General features: G+C 39.8%; 1 protein-coding gene across 11 annotated transcripts in view; it reads left to right on the plus strand.

Annotated features, from left to right (window-relative positions):
* The window catches only part of ZNF385B (zinc finger protein 385B), a 148,529-nt gene that overhangs the window by 87,216 nt on the left and 42,113 nt on the right, over window positions 1-19,200 (plus strand). For 8 of the 11 annotated variants that reach the window (XM_032445864.1, XM_015868379.2, XM_032445863.1 and 5 more), the window contains one exon: window positions 13,167-13,297. The exons of 2 other annotated variants lie outside the window; for them this stretch is intronic. In XM_032445864.1, the coding sequence (XP_032301755.1) occupies window positions 13,167-13,297 (131 nt within the window). Of the gene's footprint in view, window positions 1-2,259; window positions 2,376-13,166; window positions 13,298-19,200 lie in introns of those variants that run through there. One more of the 11 variants, XM_015868385.2, reaches the window with a different exon arrangement.

The raw sequence follows: 19,200 nt of genomic DNA on the forward strand, positions 1-19,200 counted from the left end.
TGCTCCAATCTTCTCAGAATCATAGGCTTGATATTTACCTTACTACATAGCCAGGGGTTAGGAAAGAAAGGGGTGAGAGAAATACTTCTACCTTTTCCTGGAGGTTGGCTGGAGCTTGTGTGCTGCTACATCTGACTAATTCATTAGAACTGAGGAACCAAAAAATTAAGGATTGTAGCTTTTAAAGTCAGAGTGAACTATTACTCTTTAAGATAGAGAAAAGCTGTTACAGAAATGAGATGGGGTTATATTCTTTATAGGCATAAGAACAGAATAGTCATCTTGCCTGACTGTTCTTCATACTAAATCATGCAGCCTTTATCACACTTACTGAAGGAGTTTGGAAGTTCTTTTAAAGACTCCTTAATATAAGTGCCAGTACAAACTATCAGGAAGCGTAGCACGGAAAGCAGGACTAAATGTAAGCTGTTTCTGCTGTGAAGCATAAGGACTGTATGTGGAGATAGGAAAGGGGAAGTAGTTCAAATTATAGAGGGTGAAAGAAGAAAAGTAATGTGAAGGACAAAATTTAAAAAAAGCAAGAAATGAGACAAGCATCTAACTTTAAGAAATCTTTCTTGTAAATGCACTTGCAATACAAACAGAATAGCAAGGAGAAGAGTGGATTCTTATTCTGTAAATGCCAGAGGAAGCAAAGAAGTTGGGGTTGTGTGGTGTTTTTGCATTGTTGCTGTTAAAAAGAGTGATTCTGTTAAAGTGACTGTCATCTTACTAAAGCGATGAAATGGTGAGATTGCAGTGTAAGAAGAAGTTAGTGTTTTGATGAACTGGGATCTTAAAAGTTCTGATAAATGCTGCGTGAGGATACTTGCGTTGATGGAAATCTCAGAGCTGTTACTGTTGTGAAGTCCCAGAGCACTAAAAAAGGCCTGATGGTTTCGGAGTGTTTTTTAGAAGTGGAGAAGGGCCAATATGAGTTTGGGAACAGATTTATTATTTTCCCTTTGAAGAAGCAGACAAATAAGTTTATGCCAAAGCATACAGAGAGGAACAGGAGCTGAGTAATAACCAGCAGGGCAGATGAGCAGGGCTCACCACTCTGTGAATGCAGGGAAGGGATGCTGTGTAGCACAAGCTGAAAGTGAGATAACGCTGCCCTGTTAGATGGATGCTATCCTGAGAGAGAGAACCAGAAACACAGTGTGACAGGCATGAAATTTTTCTGCTATGCTGCCAGGATGCTGAGGGCCAGTTTGGTCGAGTCTGGGCATGGATGAGAGGTATCAGTGCTCACAACATTTTTCATTCTTCTTTTTTTGTCCACCCCATCTCACTGCTTTCTTTGGATGGCTGTGGGTTCGATTTGACCAGCTCACAGGTCTGGCTGAAAGCATTTTTCTCTTTTCTTGGTTTGTTGCTGGTTTGTTTATAAACACTGGGATTCCCTGTGCCAGCTCAGGGGAGGAACTGGGAGTGGATTGAAGGCTAGTGGGGCTGCCCAGGCTGTTCAAGTGTGACTGTGGGTAGAGATGCAAGCTGCATGGCAGTATTCATAAATCTGCATTCATGCTTTTCTCATAGTTTTTGAAAACGTAACAGCATTGTAACTCTTTATGACCCAGCCCAGGCAGGCCTGGTGCACTGCTGCTTTCAAAACAGAATAATGTTCCTATTCAAATGCCAGTTACTAATTAAACTAATTAATGTTTAGTAAGGCTACTGATGTGGTGATTAGTGCTACCAACTCTGTTAGTTATAAATCTGTTGCCTTTATTTCTCCTCAGGCTAGATACCATGTACTCTATTTTTTTTTAATGAATTTTCAGATTTTTGTAGTTATTCTCAAAGTCAGGACTGATGAGCAAGTAAAATAGTGCATCTTAATACAGCAGAGTCAGGATTTGAGGGCTCTGATCTTCTGAATCTCATGACCCTCCAGCATCTCCATAACCCTGCTCTCCAAGGTTTTGAACTTTTTCAAAAATTTAAGCAGACATCATCTTTTTTAAAAATAATAAAGTAACATAAGAGAAGAATTTACTTATAAGATATGTCGCAGCCAGCTAGCCTTCTAATGCTGTAATCCCCAAACTTAGTTTCAAGAACAATAATAGGAAATGAGCTGCTGAAATGCTGCTTGTCAGTCTTTTAGGTTATATTTGATCTGGTGATGTCAATAATAGGCTGCCTTCCCTCTGGAGTCAAGTTGCAAACAGTGTCCTCGAGGGTAATTAAAGCTAAGCACACAATTACAGCAGCCCTGATTTGTTTGGACTTGTTGGTTGCCCACTGTCTCGCAGCACCTAGCATTACAAATGCACCGTACCGAACTGCAAGGATTATTTTTCTCTGAGTCTCATGCTGTGTATGTTTAAATGCTGCGGTGGAGGTGGGCTGTAGCCCTAGGCAATAAGGTAAGCAACATGACACCAATTAGCAGCGGGAAGCCTTTGTGGGACAACGTGGTCTGTTTTATACCTTTGTTTTGCCGAAATGATTCATGGTTGAGTGGTCTCTGTGAAAGCTCTGCAGTTTCTGAATACTGTAAGGCTCTGGTGATCTGTAGCATTTTTCTTCCACTTATAAAAGGCCTAAACTTTAGTCAGCATTGCAACTCTTGTCCTCGTTTCCCATTCTGAAGCACCGTTGTTGTGATTTTAGGTGCGAGAAGTACTAGTCTGTCTCGCTTCTATTTTCTTCAGTAGGACATGCAGGAAAGTCTCTGCACTTATTGCCATTTACAGGATAACAGGATGCTGGTAACTCCTAAAGCTCAAGAAGCACAGTTTTGTCATGCCATTTGCTTTGACTTGCAGGAGTGTGTGCTCTGAGCAGAGGGGATGCAGCAGGGCATCTGATGAAGAGAGAAATGAAGTCCTGTGGGAAATCCTCAAACTTTCTTCTTTCTTTAGTTAGAGCACAAAGGAGGGAGAAGCATTTTCCCTTCTGTAGTGTTAACTACAAAATTATAAAATTGTTTGGTTTTTTTCTTGAAACTACTTCTAAGACATGTGTGATTTTCTTCAGTTAAGCTAGTATTAGGAAAAGGATCGTTTTTTCACTTAGATTTAAATTAAACTGCATATGTAGTACAGTAAATCTGCCTAGTAGTGTTACCAGTTTGACCTTTTTGGATGCTTTTATGCTGTGTGCTCTGTGCTTTGGCGGAGCAGTTAAAATTCACTGTTTATTGTAGACTACGTGGACAATATTATGAAAGATTTAAATTCTGCCTTTCTTCCCTGCCTCGTATTCCAAAACAGAAAGACTGTGATTCTTCTAAAAGTAACTACCATACTATGAAAACATTAGGAAAAAAAAGGGAGGGTGGGACTGAAATTGTGACTCTTTGGGTAGATGGGAAGTGCTTTGAATCTTCAAATTTCTTTTGAATTTTCTGAAACGCAGAATGCCTTTATTTATTTAAGAACAAAACAAACAAACATCCCCCATGCCCTAATTTTGTTCAGTAGTGAACCTGGTTTCCAGAGCAGACAGCTCGAAGAGCACAAATGAGCTATATGTAGTCTTCTAGCTGAAGGACATTTAGGGAGCTGTGTCAATGGAAGTACTTAGAAAGAAAACAAGAAACAACTTAGGTAGCTGAATGTTCTAGAAGTGATTGTGTAATAGGTGGGAAAAGCAAATGAAGCATTAAATTCTCTGAGCTAATAGCTCTTTTAAGAGAGTTAGAAATTGTCTAATGGAGTTAAATGATTAGACACAGCTGTGACAATGTGTTTTTGATCTGGACCCCCTATTACATTTTTTGCTGAGCTGCTTTGTTGGAGTATTTAAGTGTGACAAAGAGAAAGAAGCCAACTGCAGACATAAAACCCCAACTGTAAAAGTTAAGCTTTGATGGCTTCGGCAGTGCAATAACAAAACAGTCACCCAGCAGCACTCCTTTTGATTGCTGTGTTTGTTGCCAGTGGATAGCAACTCAGGGCCTCCAGAAGGAAAGGCTATGTTGAGGCCAAGTATGGATTGGTGCTGGAATTCAGGATAAAAAGTTTGGTTTTTAAGAAATCAGATTGTATGAGAAGTGCTGAGGGAACTTGCTCTTTAGTAGGCTAACTGCTACTAGCTTTAATTCCAGTATAATGGAACTTATATGATAATGGGTCATTTTTGTAGTTGTTCCTTAATAGGGACACATCCATTTGTATAGAAAGGTATTTAGTCAAAAAATGCTTCTATACTTTTTCTGTACTCTAGGTAAAGGTATTAGTCTTCGGGAGGTTGTATGTCATCATACCTCAGTCCTTCCGCATTCCTAAAGAGGAAAAAACAGTTGCATTTATACTGGTATGGCAGTAAGCTGTTGGCACAGGTTGGTTGCTAATCAGAGAGAGGATGGTGTACAGTGCTTCATCCTGGGGCACATGCAGGCCTGATGCATCATGAATATACATTTAAAGAAGTCAACACAGAGGCTGGAATGGAAGTTGTCTCATTGTCCAGGCTAGATCGTGGCTTCAGTAGGCTTGTGGTGATGTTATGTTCTTTATTGTGAATGGCATCAGAAAAGCAAAAAAAAAAAAAAAAAGTTGTTTATTTAGTGCTTGGGGAGTGGAAAAGGCAAAGGGAGACATCTGATGTGAACAAATGGAGAGAGGAAAAAAAGAAAAAAGAGTGATCTTTAGGTTTTCAGAAAGGTGCATTAATATGGATGGCAAGAGAAAAGGGAGCTGAAAAAGACACAAATATTTGTTGTTGTTTTTGTTTTTTTCATGCTTGGACAACTTCATAAGAGCAAGCCACTCTAAAACAGCACTTTCTATAACCAATCAGGTGCAGAGGAGGCACAGAGCTGCCCCAGCTGTGGGCATGCGAGGGAGATGGCTGAGCAAGACAGGGGTTCCTAGGACAAAGAAGCTGGAGTAGGTTATAAAGCTTCAGCTTACTTCAGTGCATGCAGAAGTATTGTGTTTATTAGTAGCTGTCACCATTTGTTTAGAATAAAATCTGACTTGCTAACCTAAATGGTGTTAAGAGGTAATGTGCCACTCTGTGTTCCAGTCATACAAATCACCTTGGTTGTTTTAGAAGTTTAACAGAAGAGAGTTAACTCTTTTAAAAAATAATGAGTATTTCTGTAATATCTATAGATAATAAGGTTCTACTGCAGCCAGAATATTTCTTCTGAATATAGTGAAGCATATTCCTTAATTCATCTAATTCCTAGGCTTGGCGTGAAGCCAGCACCAACAACCATGCTTTGATGCCAGTATAATGCTTCTAGAATTCATTTCTATACTGAAGACTGTATGTGGAATAAGATAGCACAGGTGCTGTAAAATTTAAGCTGGGCATTGTACAAGCTTTTCCGTTCTCAGCTTGCAAGAGTACAGGGAAGAGGGGCAACCAAAGGAGAAAGAGGGCAGTGGTGTGGGTCGCACATTCTGCCAACCTGGGGAGCGACAGGGCTCTTCCAAGTGTTAGGAGCTGATAATTAAAACACAGTTATTTAAGGAAAATGCAGAGTAGTCTGTTCAATTTCTAATAATTGGACTTACCTGCTCATTCCATCTGTTCTGCTTTCTTTTACACAAAACCCACAGGGATTCCAGTTGTTATTTCAAACTGTTATAAATGCAGCACAACTGCAAGGGAAGTAGGATTTTCTTGATCTATTTTGATCTACTTGTTTTTAAAATAGTGGGTGAAATATGCTTTTCAGTTTTTTCTATGCCCTCATTTTGGGTAAACATCAATATTTGTTCTCCATGATTCTGATGTACTAACTGTAGAGATTTAGGGGAATATTTTTGTTGAAAATTAATATTTTTATAATACAGGTTTCAAATATCAGCTTTCTCATTGTTGCCTTTGTATTAAGTGCATGCATAGACTACAATATGTAGTCCACATTGTCCTTATTGAAATGAACATCCATTAATCGTATAGCATTGGAAATGGAGAGCAATTAGACAAATATTAAAAATTCATAGACATTAAACTGATTCAAGGTCAGTCTCTAATATTTTATTGAGAAGTGGTCTGGTCTCGTAAAGATATGCTTGCTTTGCATGTATGTTTTTTATTTTACAATCCTCTTAATGTAAAAAACAACAACAAAACTTGCAACACATAGCTATATGTTTCTTTCTGATTGTAAATGAGCTATGTGTAGTTATCAACACTAAATAAGTAAATAATGGCTGGCTTCTTGGATTGATGAAATGGCAGAAAATCCATTTGTTCCAGCAGCATCAGGTTTCGATTGATTTTTTTGGTACTGATCTAATTGGTGGAATCCTACATGTATTTGAAAAGCAAACATACCTTATTTCACAGTATCTGATTTTATACAAGAGGATAATACTGAATTCTGTCAGCGCATCTTGATAATACATTTATTTTGAAATAATGATGAAAATACTAACTTCTAGCATACTGGAAATCACATTTTAATTTGCACAGGCAGAGTTATTTCTATAATCTGACTTAGTTTAGGTAAGTCATACTTGAGCATGGGGAGCTTGAACTCCCCATATATGTAATTTTGTATGTTGCAGTAAACGCTTCTGGGTTTTTTGAAGTAACCACTGAAAAAGAAAACTCAGGCTGGAATGAAAATGTTTGGTGTGTCATTTTGTATCCAAATGTTGCTCTCTGAGATTAGACCTGGGCTAATACTTTCTGATAACTTGTGTTAAGATGCTTGTGCAGGGTGGCTCTTCCTTAAGGCTATTGAATAGCCATCATAAGCTCAACACCAACTCTTGCTGCCTTTCCTTGTAGCTTCTTAAAAACAAACAAACAAACAAAACAACAACAAAAACAAACAAAAACAAAACAATAACAACAAAACAGATTTGAGAATTGTACCCATTGTTATTTGCCAGACATGTATGGTTTGTGCTGTTTAAGGTGGTTAATGAGTCATTGCAAGGTCTGACTGTTCGCTCAGTTTATGAATAATGTTGAAGAATGAATTCAGTGCGCTCTCCAAGCTTTAAAAGATGCATGAGTAGCTACCTCTGGTGATAACCGTATCAACCCCGAAGGGCCTGCATCCTCATTCGTTAATGAGTTAGTTTGGGTGGTGCCCTGGGGATGCAGAAGTTCTTAGCGTTTTTCCTATTGTCAGAGGGGAACTGTGCCTTATCTCATATATACCGGGGTTCTACTTCAATGTTATTTTTTAAAATAAGTTGCATTGTCTGGATAGTGAATATTTCATAGAATTGTGTTAATTTGCCAGTTGGGAACCCACTGAATGAGCAGCCTTATCTCTCCTTTACTGCTTCACTTTCAACAGACTAAAATCCCTATCAGAAGTCTCATTTATCGTAATTTCACATTACGAGAAAGCAATGTTTGTTCTATTGAATCCTGGAAAAAAAAAATTACTGACATGCTGCATTTACTTACTTTGTTTTAATGTTCATAAATATTATTAATGATATTACAGAATAGCTTTTGCTTACAACTTTTTGATATCAACACCTGTTTTTCAGAAAATCAAAATTACTTCACACGGGCTTAATGTTGTTTTAGCTGTTTGTCTTAAGCATGGGCAGGAACATATGACTCTGTAATGCTGGACAGGCTGGTGAGCTGGGCAGTAAGAAACCAGGTGAGGTTTAACAAAAGCAAGTGTAAAGTCTTGCACCTGCGTAGAAATAATTGCATGCACCAGTACAGGCTGGGGGAAGACCTGCTGGAGAGGAGCTCTGCTGAGAGGGACCTGGGCGTCCTGGTGGACGACAGATTGACCATGAGCCAGCAGTGTGCCCTTGTAGCCAAAAAAGCCAATGGCATACTGGGTTGTATTAAAAAGAGCGTGTCCAGCAGATCAAAGGAGGTGATCCTCCCCCTCTACTCTGCCCTGGTGAGGCCTCATCTGGAATATTGTGTCCAGTTCTGGGCTTCCCGGTACAAAAAAGACAGGGATCTCTTGGAAAGAGTCCAGCGGAGGGCCACAAAGATGGAGAAGGGCCAGGAGCATCTCCCCTATGAGGAGAGACTTAGGGAACTGGGTCTGTTTAGCCTTGAGAAAAGAAGGCTGAGAGGGGACTTGATCCAGGTTTATAAATACCTGAGGTGTGGGAGCCATAGTGGTGAGTCGGTCTCTTTTCAGTAGTGCATGGGGATAGGACTAGGGGTAATGGGATGAAAGTACAGCATAGGAAGTTCCGCACGGATGTGCGGAGGAACTTCTTTACAGTGAGGGTGACGGAGCACTGGAACAGGCTGCCCAGGGGGGTGGTGGAGTCTCCTTCTCTGGAGATATTAAAGACCTGCCTGGATGCCTACCTGTGTGACGTGGTGTAGGGAGCCTGCTTTGGCAGGGAGGTTGGACTCGATGATCTCTAGAGGTCCCTTCCAACCCCTACAATTCTGTGATTCTGTAATTCATGTTTAGCTTATCTAAAATAACTAAAGCAGAAAGTTCCTGAATCCTTTGAACCAATAACGTTACATAGCAAAAAAGATTAATATTAATGTTGTTCACTATAGGGTGATATGTTAGGTACTGTGGTGGCAGATGTCACATATGTACTTTAAATAGAAGAGGTGATTACTTGCAATCAACTAATCTTACCTGTCATTTACAATGAAAAAGTCACAGTGAACATGGCTGGGGCAAGATGGAGTGGGGGCATCAGATCCTAGGGAAGATTCCTAATGACATTTTTTATGGAGGTTTGTTTCACTAGCTAGGTTGCTCTATTTATTTATTTCTTTTAATTATTTTTTACACATAATCTTATTGTGCCAATATTCAAAACTGCATAAAGGCAAGTGTTGGGTGTTGGGTTTGTTTTGTGTTTGTTGGTGGGTTTTGTTTTGGTTTTTGTTTTTTTTTTTTTTGCAAAGCATAGGCAGTAGAACTGAAGAGAGTTTTATTTGATATGAAAGCCTAGGTACTACCTCTGGCTCTAAGCTGTTTATAAAACTGTTTTTTAGTCTCATGCTGAATAAGTATTTCTGACAATATTCAAAACTTGCACTGACAAAATTAATAAACTATAGTGAAAGCTGTGGAGATCCAGAAAAAGGTTATGGATGAATGCATGCAAAATTCTCCCAGAACTGTTCCCTGAAACATTTCAAACATGGTCTTAAGTGTTCTGGAGTGTTGAAGGAAAAGTCTGCAAATTGAGATGACAGTGTGAAGTCTAAAAGCAGGGTGACTGTGCTTAGTGTGGTTGCAGTACATAATGAATTCAGCCAACATGTGTAAAACCAAATGGACAAGTTGCTATCCTCTCTTGAAGGGATACTTTTGGCTCAAAGCAGTGTTTGCAAAATGCTACTCTAAAAAGGTCAAGGAATAGAGACCCCAGAACTCACCCATCCCCTATGAACAGTTGTTCTTAGATTCCTAAGTTCCTTGGCTGGGAACTATGCATTGATCTGGGTGGTCATGGCTCCATGTAGCCAAAAAGGGTCAGGCAAATCTAGGATGAAAAAGCCAGCATGGTGTGTCCCTGTGCTGACACTTCTTAAGTCTAATTATTGTAGGTAGTGGTGGATGTTAACAGATCAGATGAGATCTTGTTGATCCCCTAATACTGTGTTGGGTTACACATTAAAGGTGACCATGTGCAATCTGAAATGGATGCAGATTGCCAGCAGGATACTTTGATTTAGTCTCTCACTGTTCCTGTCTTGAGTTTGGACTTCTTGGGTCCTAGGACTAAAGCGATGTGGAAAGATATCAAGGTGATGAAAAGAGGGAATTGACTATGGCTTTGGATTTCTCTGTAGTGGCCTTAAGTGAATGCTTTTCAAGTTTGAACAGTTGTGCTCTTGTGTTTTGCTGGAATCAACACCTTTTCTGCTTGGAAAGGATGAGCAATGGCTAATAGCCATGATGCAGGCTAGCCATGTGTGCCTGTGCCATGACTGTGCTATTGCACAAAATGAGATGTTTTGACTTATCTGCTCACATGAAAGCCTGCTTTCCCCCCTCTTATACAACAGTTGAAAAAAAGACCAGTTGAGGATCTGGCAGTTTTCTGCTCACATGCCTTGTGCATAGGTAACTCTTTCTTTTATTTAATTTTATTTTTTCTAAAGGGGTAAAATAGTGCTTATACATTTCAAACTTGAAATGAACAAATGAATTTACTAGAAGTATCAGTTATTTATGCCAAAGATTCACAAGTACTTTAAAACAATCTGTGTTTGACATGGTAAATTGTATTTATCATTAAAATGCTAATGAAACGGTAAACATCTGTAAAATTTATGATGGTAATGAAGCTTGTCAGCTACATCTTTCTTGTGCCAGCATTCCAGCTTAGCCCAGGTCTGCATACAGATCAGGTGGAGTGATGGTAAGAATCAATTTGGCATTTGGAAGAAGTAATACTGGTGGAAAGTGGGTTCTGTCCTATTTAATAGGATGATTGCTATGAAGTGCTCCCCCCTGTAGTGTGGGTCATCTTTACTATTCCAGAGGCTTTCAAATGTGGTTCTGAAAATAAAACTTTAGTCCAGTTGGACCTCTGGTATTTGTTTGGCAGTAGTAGCAGTAGCAAGCTGCAAAACAGAAGTGAACAAATTTTTTGTTATCAGTGCCTCCATTCATCAGTCTAGTAGGTGTGTACATTTTCCATGTGAATTCTGGATGTATCCTAGTCTGACCATGTATTGTTCTGGCAGTAGAAGCACCATGAATGGCAAAGCTAAGGGCAGATTTCAGAAGTGTTTGAAATGGTCTGTGTCCAGCTGTGGAGTACAAAGAAAAATGCTATTTTATTGCATGCTGACTGTTTTCTAATTTAAAAAAAATAATAAAAAAATATTATGACAACAGTTTCCTATACCTCAGTTAACGACAGCATCAGAAACTCAGCTTAAGTCCGATTTTAAACTTCAGTGACAAGTTAACTATGCTGTTGCTGTTTGGTTTGTTTGTTGTTGTTTTTGTTTGTTTGTTTTTGTTTGTTTGTTTGTTTTTTCCTGTAAAATATAATTAAAATAACCATAGCTTCATATGCAAAGAGAGGACAGGTCTTTATTAACTCTGTAGATCTTAATTGCTTCTGAACTTCAAAGAGAAACTTGTAGAAGTTTGATGACTGCACTCTGTGGACTTTAGGTAATTGAATACAGTGTAGCTGCTGTTTGAGTACAGCTCTGAAACCTAAATTATGTAAAGCTACTGTTTCAGAACAAGCTAGTAGAAATAATCATCGCTTTTGCAGTTGAAGATATTTTCTCAGGCTAAATCCTCTGAGACACTGCGTTCCTGTTGGTGCATTTTTATTTTCATTTTTTTTCATTATGGATATGAAGTAGGAACTGTGGGCATCTTAGGCAGCCTTTAGCTTTTTGACATTTGTGACTCCACTTGAATAAGCTTTGACTTAATTAACTTGAGCCCAAGTCATCAGGTGGCAGGGGCTTATGCAGGGACAGAGCACAGAGTTTAACTGACTTAAAGACTTGAAACAAAGCTTACATTTATGAAAGTACTGAGATAGCAGAGAAGAGAGAAAATATTTTCTGATAGTGTATCTCAAACATATTTTTCTTTTGAACTTGTGCAGCTCAGTTGGGATGGTGTCCAGTTCTCTTTCTGCAGTTGTCAACAACCCACCTTTCTGCTGTCTTCACCCTTTGCAGAAGAAACAGAGAATGATTGTAGCCTGCTACTCATCTGCTGGTCTGGAATATAGCATTTATTATGCTGCAGCTGTGATCAAATTGTCTGTGTCTCCAGCATCTACAGAATTTGAGCTCAGGGCTAGTTATAAGTGTCTGGCTATCCAATAAATTCATGCAGACCCATCTGCCTCCTGAGCTCTTCTTCTCTCTCAGATACCAGAGGATGGGTTTGAAACAATGTCCATGGAGGCAGGATGATGAGATGAAGAAAGAGGAAAATTTCTCTGCCTTGAATTTTGCATGTCCTTAACAAAGAGGGAGATGTTTAATGGTTCTTCAGCAGCCCACATGGATTGCTTGGTATCTTGCAAACAGATATAAACAATTTGATTTTATGGGAGAAAAGAGGAAAAACTGTTTGGTTTACTTTTCTTCCCCCTCCCCAACTGGGTTTAAAAAGCTCAGGCAACTTCTGTGAGAAAAAGCTTAGTTACTGTGTCGGCTCTGCTTGAGACCAAAGAAGATCCCCAGAGGACTGTTATGTTCCTGGCTGATGTGCTGGCCACTGTGAGTAGGAGAGGGAGGTAATGATGGAGAAATTCTGTCGGGAGAGCCTGGGGGAGAGTCAGAGAATGACTCAACCTCCTGTAAAGACCGGGGAGACTTGTGTTCCAGTCTCTGCTCCAGTCTGTGCTGAATTATTTATTCAACCCAGGAAGGAGAATCTGATTTTTTATTTATTTTTTTTTTTTCCCTCCTCATTTTCTATTTCAGGGAGGAAAATATTGTTTGAAATCTATTTTGTATGATTTCAGGGAAAATAAATCCCTCCCATAGGCAGAGCTGGAAGCAGTATGCTAGGCACACCATTGTGTGGATAGAGTAGATAGCTAGTTGTAAATGAACGTTTGGACATCTGTGCCTTCATGGTCCTTTGGGGCCTTGTTGAGGGGGTGGCGCTCAAGTGTAACAGCTCTTGCAAGTACATTTCTGCAAAGCCTGTGCTTGTAGGGAAAGAGCTGGAAAGAAAATGTTGTTTTTCAGTACATGTAAAGAACTGAGTTTGTGTGTGTTGCCAGCTGATAATTTGTTTGTTTTCTAATATTTTTATTGCTATGTAATACAAAAGACATTCTTTTAAATCTTAAGTGAAATGATGTATGTGCAGTACCTGATAGCTACAGAAGCCATCAGAAGAAGGAAAAACAAACACATAGCTTGCTGTTTGGAAACATACCTCTGGATTTCAGCTTGCGTGTGCTGCCTGCACTAGCTGATCTAATAGGCAAACAGGAATTGCAAAAGCATCTGACTTCCATGGGCTCCCATCCTGGTCTTTTTGGCGCAGAAGAATAGTTCAGCTTTAGGAAGGATTTATTCTACCTGCCAGGGTGATTTATACACCATATGTCTCCTCTTTAGCGTCCGAGTATCCGTGGCCATAGGAGAGCACTCTGCCTCATCAGTAGTATGTGGAAATAGGTTTCTTTTAATGATATTAACTCTTGCAGAGCTGCTTTATTACCTCAGTGTGTTATTTGTTCGTGGAGGTTGTGTCAACAAGAGATAGCTATGTTGTGTGTAATGCAGAAAAGAAAATACTATGAATTGCTGGTTTTGTTTGCTCTTGGCAGGCACTACTGCACTTCCCACCCTTGTGCGTGCACCTACCCTGATGATGCAGCCTTCCCTGGATATCAAACCCTTTATGTCCTTCCCCGTGGACAGCAGCTCTGCTGTTGGATTCTTCCCAAATTTTAACACAGTAAGTAAAGGTGCATCTGCATTTAGTTTCAGTGTAATGCTTTCCAAGCCAGTTCTAACATTTCAGTATTGAAGTTGACAAACAGAACTGTGTGCTGTGCTGGTTACTGCTCCCTTGTGTGACAATCTCATGCTGTTCACAACCTTTTTGCTGTATGTGGGCCCCAGACCTGGTCTGTGGGGTGGTTGTTTGTGCACTGAAAAAGCCCCATGGCTGAGTTTTAATGAGCAGTGGAATAATTTTGAGCTTTTGCCTGGGCATACATGTTTCCATGAACTGTAAAAAAGAAAAAGCTGATGTTAAAGGGAAAAAAACTGAGTAGGTAAGGCTCAGATTCTCCATCGATATAAACACATTGAGTGCACCAAAGCCACCATTTTGCATGCTGCCAATCCTGTTTCTGTGTGCAGAGCTAGTTCAGCGTGGAATGAGATGGCAATCAGTAAGTTAACATCAGCAGGAAGGAAATTGTTATGAGTCATTTCTGCTGAGTCAGTGAATGTGATTTGTTGATCCAAGACTGGCCCCTGAACTGATGAGCACTGTGACAATCACTGTTGTGGGGAAGGGGGGCACTGCCACCACCAGCAGACTGTATTTAGCTGAGCCACTACTGCTCTTTTCCTTTGCTGACTTGCCTTCTGCTTGAAGTTTGTACAACAAGTGGATTTTTTTTTCTTCCTTGCTTGCAAGTTAATCTTGTGCTACAGCACATGGTGGTGTGGAATGATTGCACAGTAATATATCAGCCAGCTTCTCTCAAAAGTCACCAGCCTATCCTGAGGTTGTACATGTATACAGATCTGGAGGGTACAGGTACTTGCATGTATACGAAGAGAGGAAAGGTACAAATCCATGTATGTTAGAAGAGCAGGAGCCAAAACTCAATACAATTTTAGAATTCTGAGATAGGAGTGTGTCTCATCTGGACATGATGCAATTCACATTCATTATCCATCATCAATACCATTGAGAATTTGGTTATTGATGTGTCTGCTTTCCAATTGCACTGGTATTATAGCTGAGCTTTTTTCATGAAACTGTGTGTAACATCTCAGAGAACATTTTCTTTAGGGATTCTGTATCTGTAGTCAACCATTATTTGCTTTGTGGTGATATTATTGAATTTCTGAGTTGTGGTAGCCTCTAGAGGCAGATTAATTTTGATATTTAGGCTGTTTTTGTTTGTAAACACTACCTTATGTTTATCTGGATTACATTCCATTTGCCTGTTTTTTAGAGTCTTTATCTTCCACACCTGTCACTTCTTTCCAAAGTTCTATGGGCTTTTAAAATAGAAGCCTGTGGCCAGTGGCAAATATTGTCTACTTCCTCCCTTAGAATTCTTGTAATTATTCAGAATAGCACTGTTATGAACTCCAGACACATTTTTAAATTCTCCTTTTGGAGGAACGGCATTTCAGTACTGTGCTATTTCTAATTCTTGGACTTTGCCATTTATCTTGTAGGTATTGATTTTCCTTAATAAGCTTTTATGATGGACTTTAATGCTCATTGGAAAACTAAATTATTTATGGTTATCTTCTGACAGGCACAGAGAACACCAGCTGTCACACACATCCTTTCCTTTTAACTTAGCACAACCTTTGCAAATAGGTTTCTGTGTTTTTGCTACTTTTCACTGTGAATACCAATAGGTGTGGGGAGATTATGTAGAAATTGTCAAAATCACTGTTTCAAATCAAATTTGAGTGAACAGAATCAAAACTTACATGACCCCTCATTTGTGTGTGTTCAGAAGTGCCTTCTTAATTCTTCCTGTGCAAAGATAGAGAATTGGAAGAGCAGCTTGACCCTTCTGCCTGCCCCTAAACTCATTAATTGCCCTGCTGATTAACGTCTTGTGAGAGACTTTGTCAGGGACTGTAGACAGCAACATCCATGGTGCGCATCACTAAGTCTCTTTGCCTTTGCTAGGGCTGAGAAAAAACACAAGCACATGCCTCTGTTCATCTTTGTCTGTATTCACTGAAGATGAGAAAAAGAAGTGTTGTCTCAAGAGGACTTATTTGCATCAGAAATGGTTTTCAAAGCTCTATCGGAAGGTGGTTTCTGATGAGTTTGGTACAACAACTAACAGGAAAACTGAGGTAAATTGTATGAGCTAGCAACCTGTTTAAAGGAGCACCCCTACTGTGTTTCCGAAGTAAGTTCTCTTCTAGATGGAAACATATTAAAAAAAAAAAGGGCTTACCTGAGATTTCTATCATTAACAGTTTTCAATTCTGTAAACGTGTGGCAATATGGATGAAACATTGGTGTCCCCATTTTTTTTTGTGAACATATTCTGATTGCTTGCTTCTCTCTGCATGATATGCTTTCAGACAAAGTGCTGAGAAGACGCTTTTTGAAAGGAAAGAAGACTATCCTAGATGTAATTTATTTTCTCGATGCAATTGTGAGATTTACTTTAAGATATCTCTGTTCTATTTCTCATGAAAACAAATAGTATTTATCTATTTGTACTCCAAGTAAATTTTTGTTTGTTCTTTGGGATTTGCTTATTATACAGCACAAATTAGAGAGGGAATGCTTGTACTGATTCTCTTGGATATATTCCTTGGTCCCTTAGTAAAGAGGTCATTTTGTTTGAGTGGATCAGCTTATGAGTGCAGAACAAAGGACTCCAAGCAGTGAGGTTTTGCTCTGTTCTTTCTGGGCTTCTCAGAGCACCCACAAATAGTTTTATCAGGGCAGAACAGGTGTGACCAGTCTCATACTGTCTGAACATGAATTGCTGCACAAAAGAGCACTCTCAGAAGCACTGCAAGCAGCAGATCCAAAGGGGGCAGCATGCTGTCTCTGGCACCAAGTTTTGTAAGCTCTTGCTCAATTGCTCATACTTCTCTGTCTAAAATGCAGAATTTGAATCAAATATTGGACTGATATTACTTAGAATAGCTTTATTTGTAGCAGAAGTAGATCCATCTTTGTAGGGAGTTCCCTGAGTGGTACCTCCAACTTGGAAAGGATGCTGTGCAATAGGGTATTGATAAATACAGCTCTATAGCATGCAAAAATAACTTCAGTGGTTCCTTACCATGTAACTTCTTGTTTGTTGATTACACTTTAAGATCTGTGAGATTTCAAAGTCAAGTACATAGTTAGTGAAAATGAAAGTTAACATTACTGTACAGTTTTAATTAGGTCCCCTCATTGTGCTTCTATTATAGTGTAATCTTGAATTTTACATACCCTGGATTTCACCACATGGCTTCATTCATTGTGTTCTTCTTTCTCCCTGAATCATTTTCTTATGTCATTTGTCTTGTAGACCGAATGAGGGAAAATGTGTTGTGGTTACATCACAGATGATTATCACTGTGTATGTGCTAAAGTGGTTTAAAGCAAGAGTTTATCTCACAAAGCAAACTAAAGGATTTCTGCCTGTATCTCCCTTTGAGGGTTATATAGGCCTCAGGGAAAAAAAGTCTGAAAGCTACACGTTCTACCTTGCCCTGAAATGAGAGTAGCACTGCATGATTCAGTCAGGAAGTGCAGTCAGGGACCTGTCAGTCTGCACAAAAGCAATGTCAGCAATTTCTGAGATTCTATCATCATAGAAAATAATCAGCAATTCATATGCTTCCTTCTAAGTTTGTTATGGCCTCAGGGGTAATAAAAGATTATACTATCTCTTGTAGCATTCACATTAGCAAGATATGTCCCATCTAGCTAGAACAGGACTGGTTTTTAAATGCCCATTTGTACTTTCATCATGGTTAACATGACCCTGTTGCTGCTTCATTGCTTGTTCTTCAAACAGAAGGCTCTGCTAAGTCTTTGTGTTAGACTTCAGGTCTCCACTGCAAAGTGAACCAGAAGTATTTCACATCTGCCAGGAAAAGTGAGCCAGCTGGAATGGGCTGCAGAAAGGGAAGGAGTAGCTGACTGGTAATGTGGTCAGATATCTCTGTCTTTTCTCCATCATTAGCCTTGCCTGGACAAAGTATCCCTGGCCTGTCCCCAAGAGTATCAGCAGAGACTAATTTGCTCTTTCCTCTCCTGCACTTTAAGTTATGTCCCTCATTTTCAGTTTCTGCCTTTTCAGTTCTCGTTTGCTCTCCCTGATATTTGCAAGGCCCCTAATCAAGCAAATTAGAATACAGTGCCTTGTATTGATGGCTTCTTGCCCTGCACCAGGAGCCTCTCCTGCTTCTGGTCCTGCACTGAGGTGCAGCAGCTTTCAGTTTACTTTGCAAGATCTGCATATCAGCCCCTGCTGCCATGCCAGAGCACACTCCAGAGCCTCTGCCTTGTGTACAGATGTGGGCTAGAGGTGCAGTCAGATGACTGGTGCCAGCCCACTGCCCTGTACCCTTGCTGCCTGTTCATGGGCTTTCATTTCCCCTTCTCCCCTCTGTATGGTGCCAAGGTAGCAGGGTCTGCTTCGTTCATCTCCCTCAGAAATGTTTGGCTTCAGAGAACATGTGAAATTTCACAACAGTGATACCTTTCTGGTTGGATATTAGGACAAAATTATTCTCAGGAAGAGTGGTAAGGCACTGGAATAGGCTGCCCAGAGAGGTGATAGGGCCACCATTCTTGGAGGTGTTTGAGGATAAGGATGTGGCACTGAGAGCCATGGGTTAAGGTGTATGGTAGTGATGGGTTGATGGTTGTGCTTGGTAATCCTAATGCTCTCTTCCAACCTTAATGATTCTATGACTATTTGATTCTTATTCTTATCCTCACTGACAGAGAACACAGAAATTTAAGCAATTAACTTAAATGTTGAGGAGTAGCTGACACTATTTTTCTTGTTGATATAATATTAGCCTCTGTATAGTTAATGCAGGCCCACAAGGCACTTCAGGTTTTCCTCTGCTCCTTTGTGGAGCACTTAGAAATGCTCCTCCTTCACTTTCAGTTATTCTGGAGTCTGCATAGGTTGTGTTTTCCAGATCATAGCCCGAATCACTGAACTACATCATGAAGAATTAGCTTGCTACGTGTTACAAAGGGGGAAGAAAAAGAGACCATTTTATGTTTTCTGAGGTATTTACTGGTGAGGAGGGCAGAGGCTTTGGAATTCCACAATAAAACCTGAACAATTGAGACCTGTGGATAGATGTAATTAGTTCAGCAGCTTTATTCCTTACAGTACTGCAATTTCTGCAGATAAATCCTAGCAGTCTCTACATACAAATCCCAAATCCTCCAGAATGTCTAGTCCTCAGCGGCATGTTTCATCTGCCTTCCTAGAAAGCTGGGATTTAGTATCCCTGACACCTCTGCCATTATTTATTCCTTCTCCCAGTCAGCATAGGGAATGGCTAAGAAGCCGTGGTCATCTCTGAATTCCTTACTTAAGTTAGTAGCCTCATTATGGCAAGAGGAAGCCCTGTTTAAAGTGAGAGGATTGTTAGCCTTAAATATTTTATGCATTAGACCACTGAAGGATATTTTGCAAATAAGCTGTGACTAAAACATCTATTCTCACAGCACACAGTCACAAAATTGCAATGTAAGACATACGTATTGCACCACTGTATTTATAAAGATCCCAGTAGTTTCTAATTACAAGGTCTCTTATCCTAAGAAAAGCTCTGGAGCAGCTTAATAAAATCTGAATTCCTGAAGTGTCAGATGAATGCAGAAGCACCTACTCATGCAGCCTGCTGGTTACTCAGTGTTCCTGCCCTCTCTCACAGTTGCCTCGAGCTCTCTGGGAGAAAAAAAGGATTACTGAATTCATTATTAGTTAATAAATGACAAGAATTTAGCTGAGAGTTAATGCCTGTTGCACGCTCTTTATGTGTGTGTAACTGCTGGCCTTTCAATTTAGATTCCCTCTTTTTTATGACAATTTAGAAATAGAACACTACAATTTAAAGTCATAACATGAGGCTTGTCTACTGTTAGCATGCCTGAGAGCTGCT

Source organism: Coturnix japonica, chromosome 7 (genome assembly GCF_001577835.2).
Source record: "Coturnix japonica isolate 7356 chromosome 7, Coturnix japonica 2.1, whole genome shotgun sequence".
Classification (NCBI taxonomy): Eukaryota; Metazoa; Chordata; class Aves; order Galliformes; family Phasianidae; genus Coturnix; species Coturnix japonica.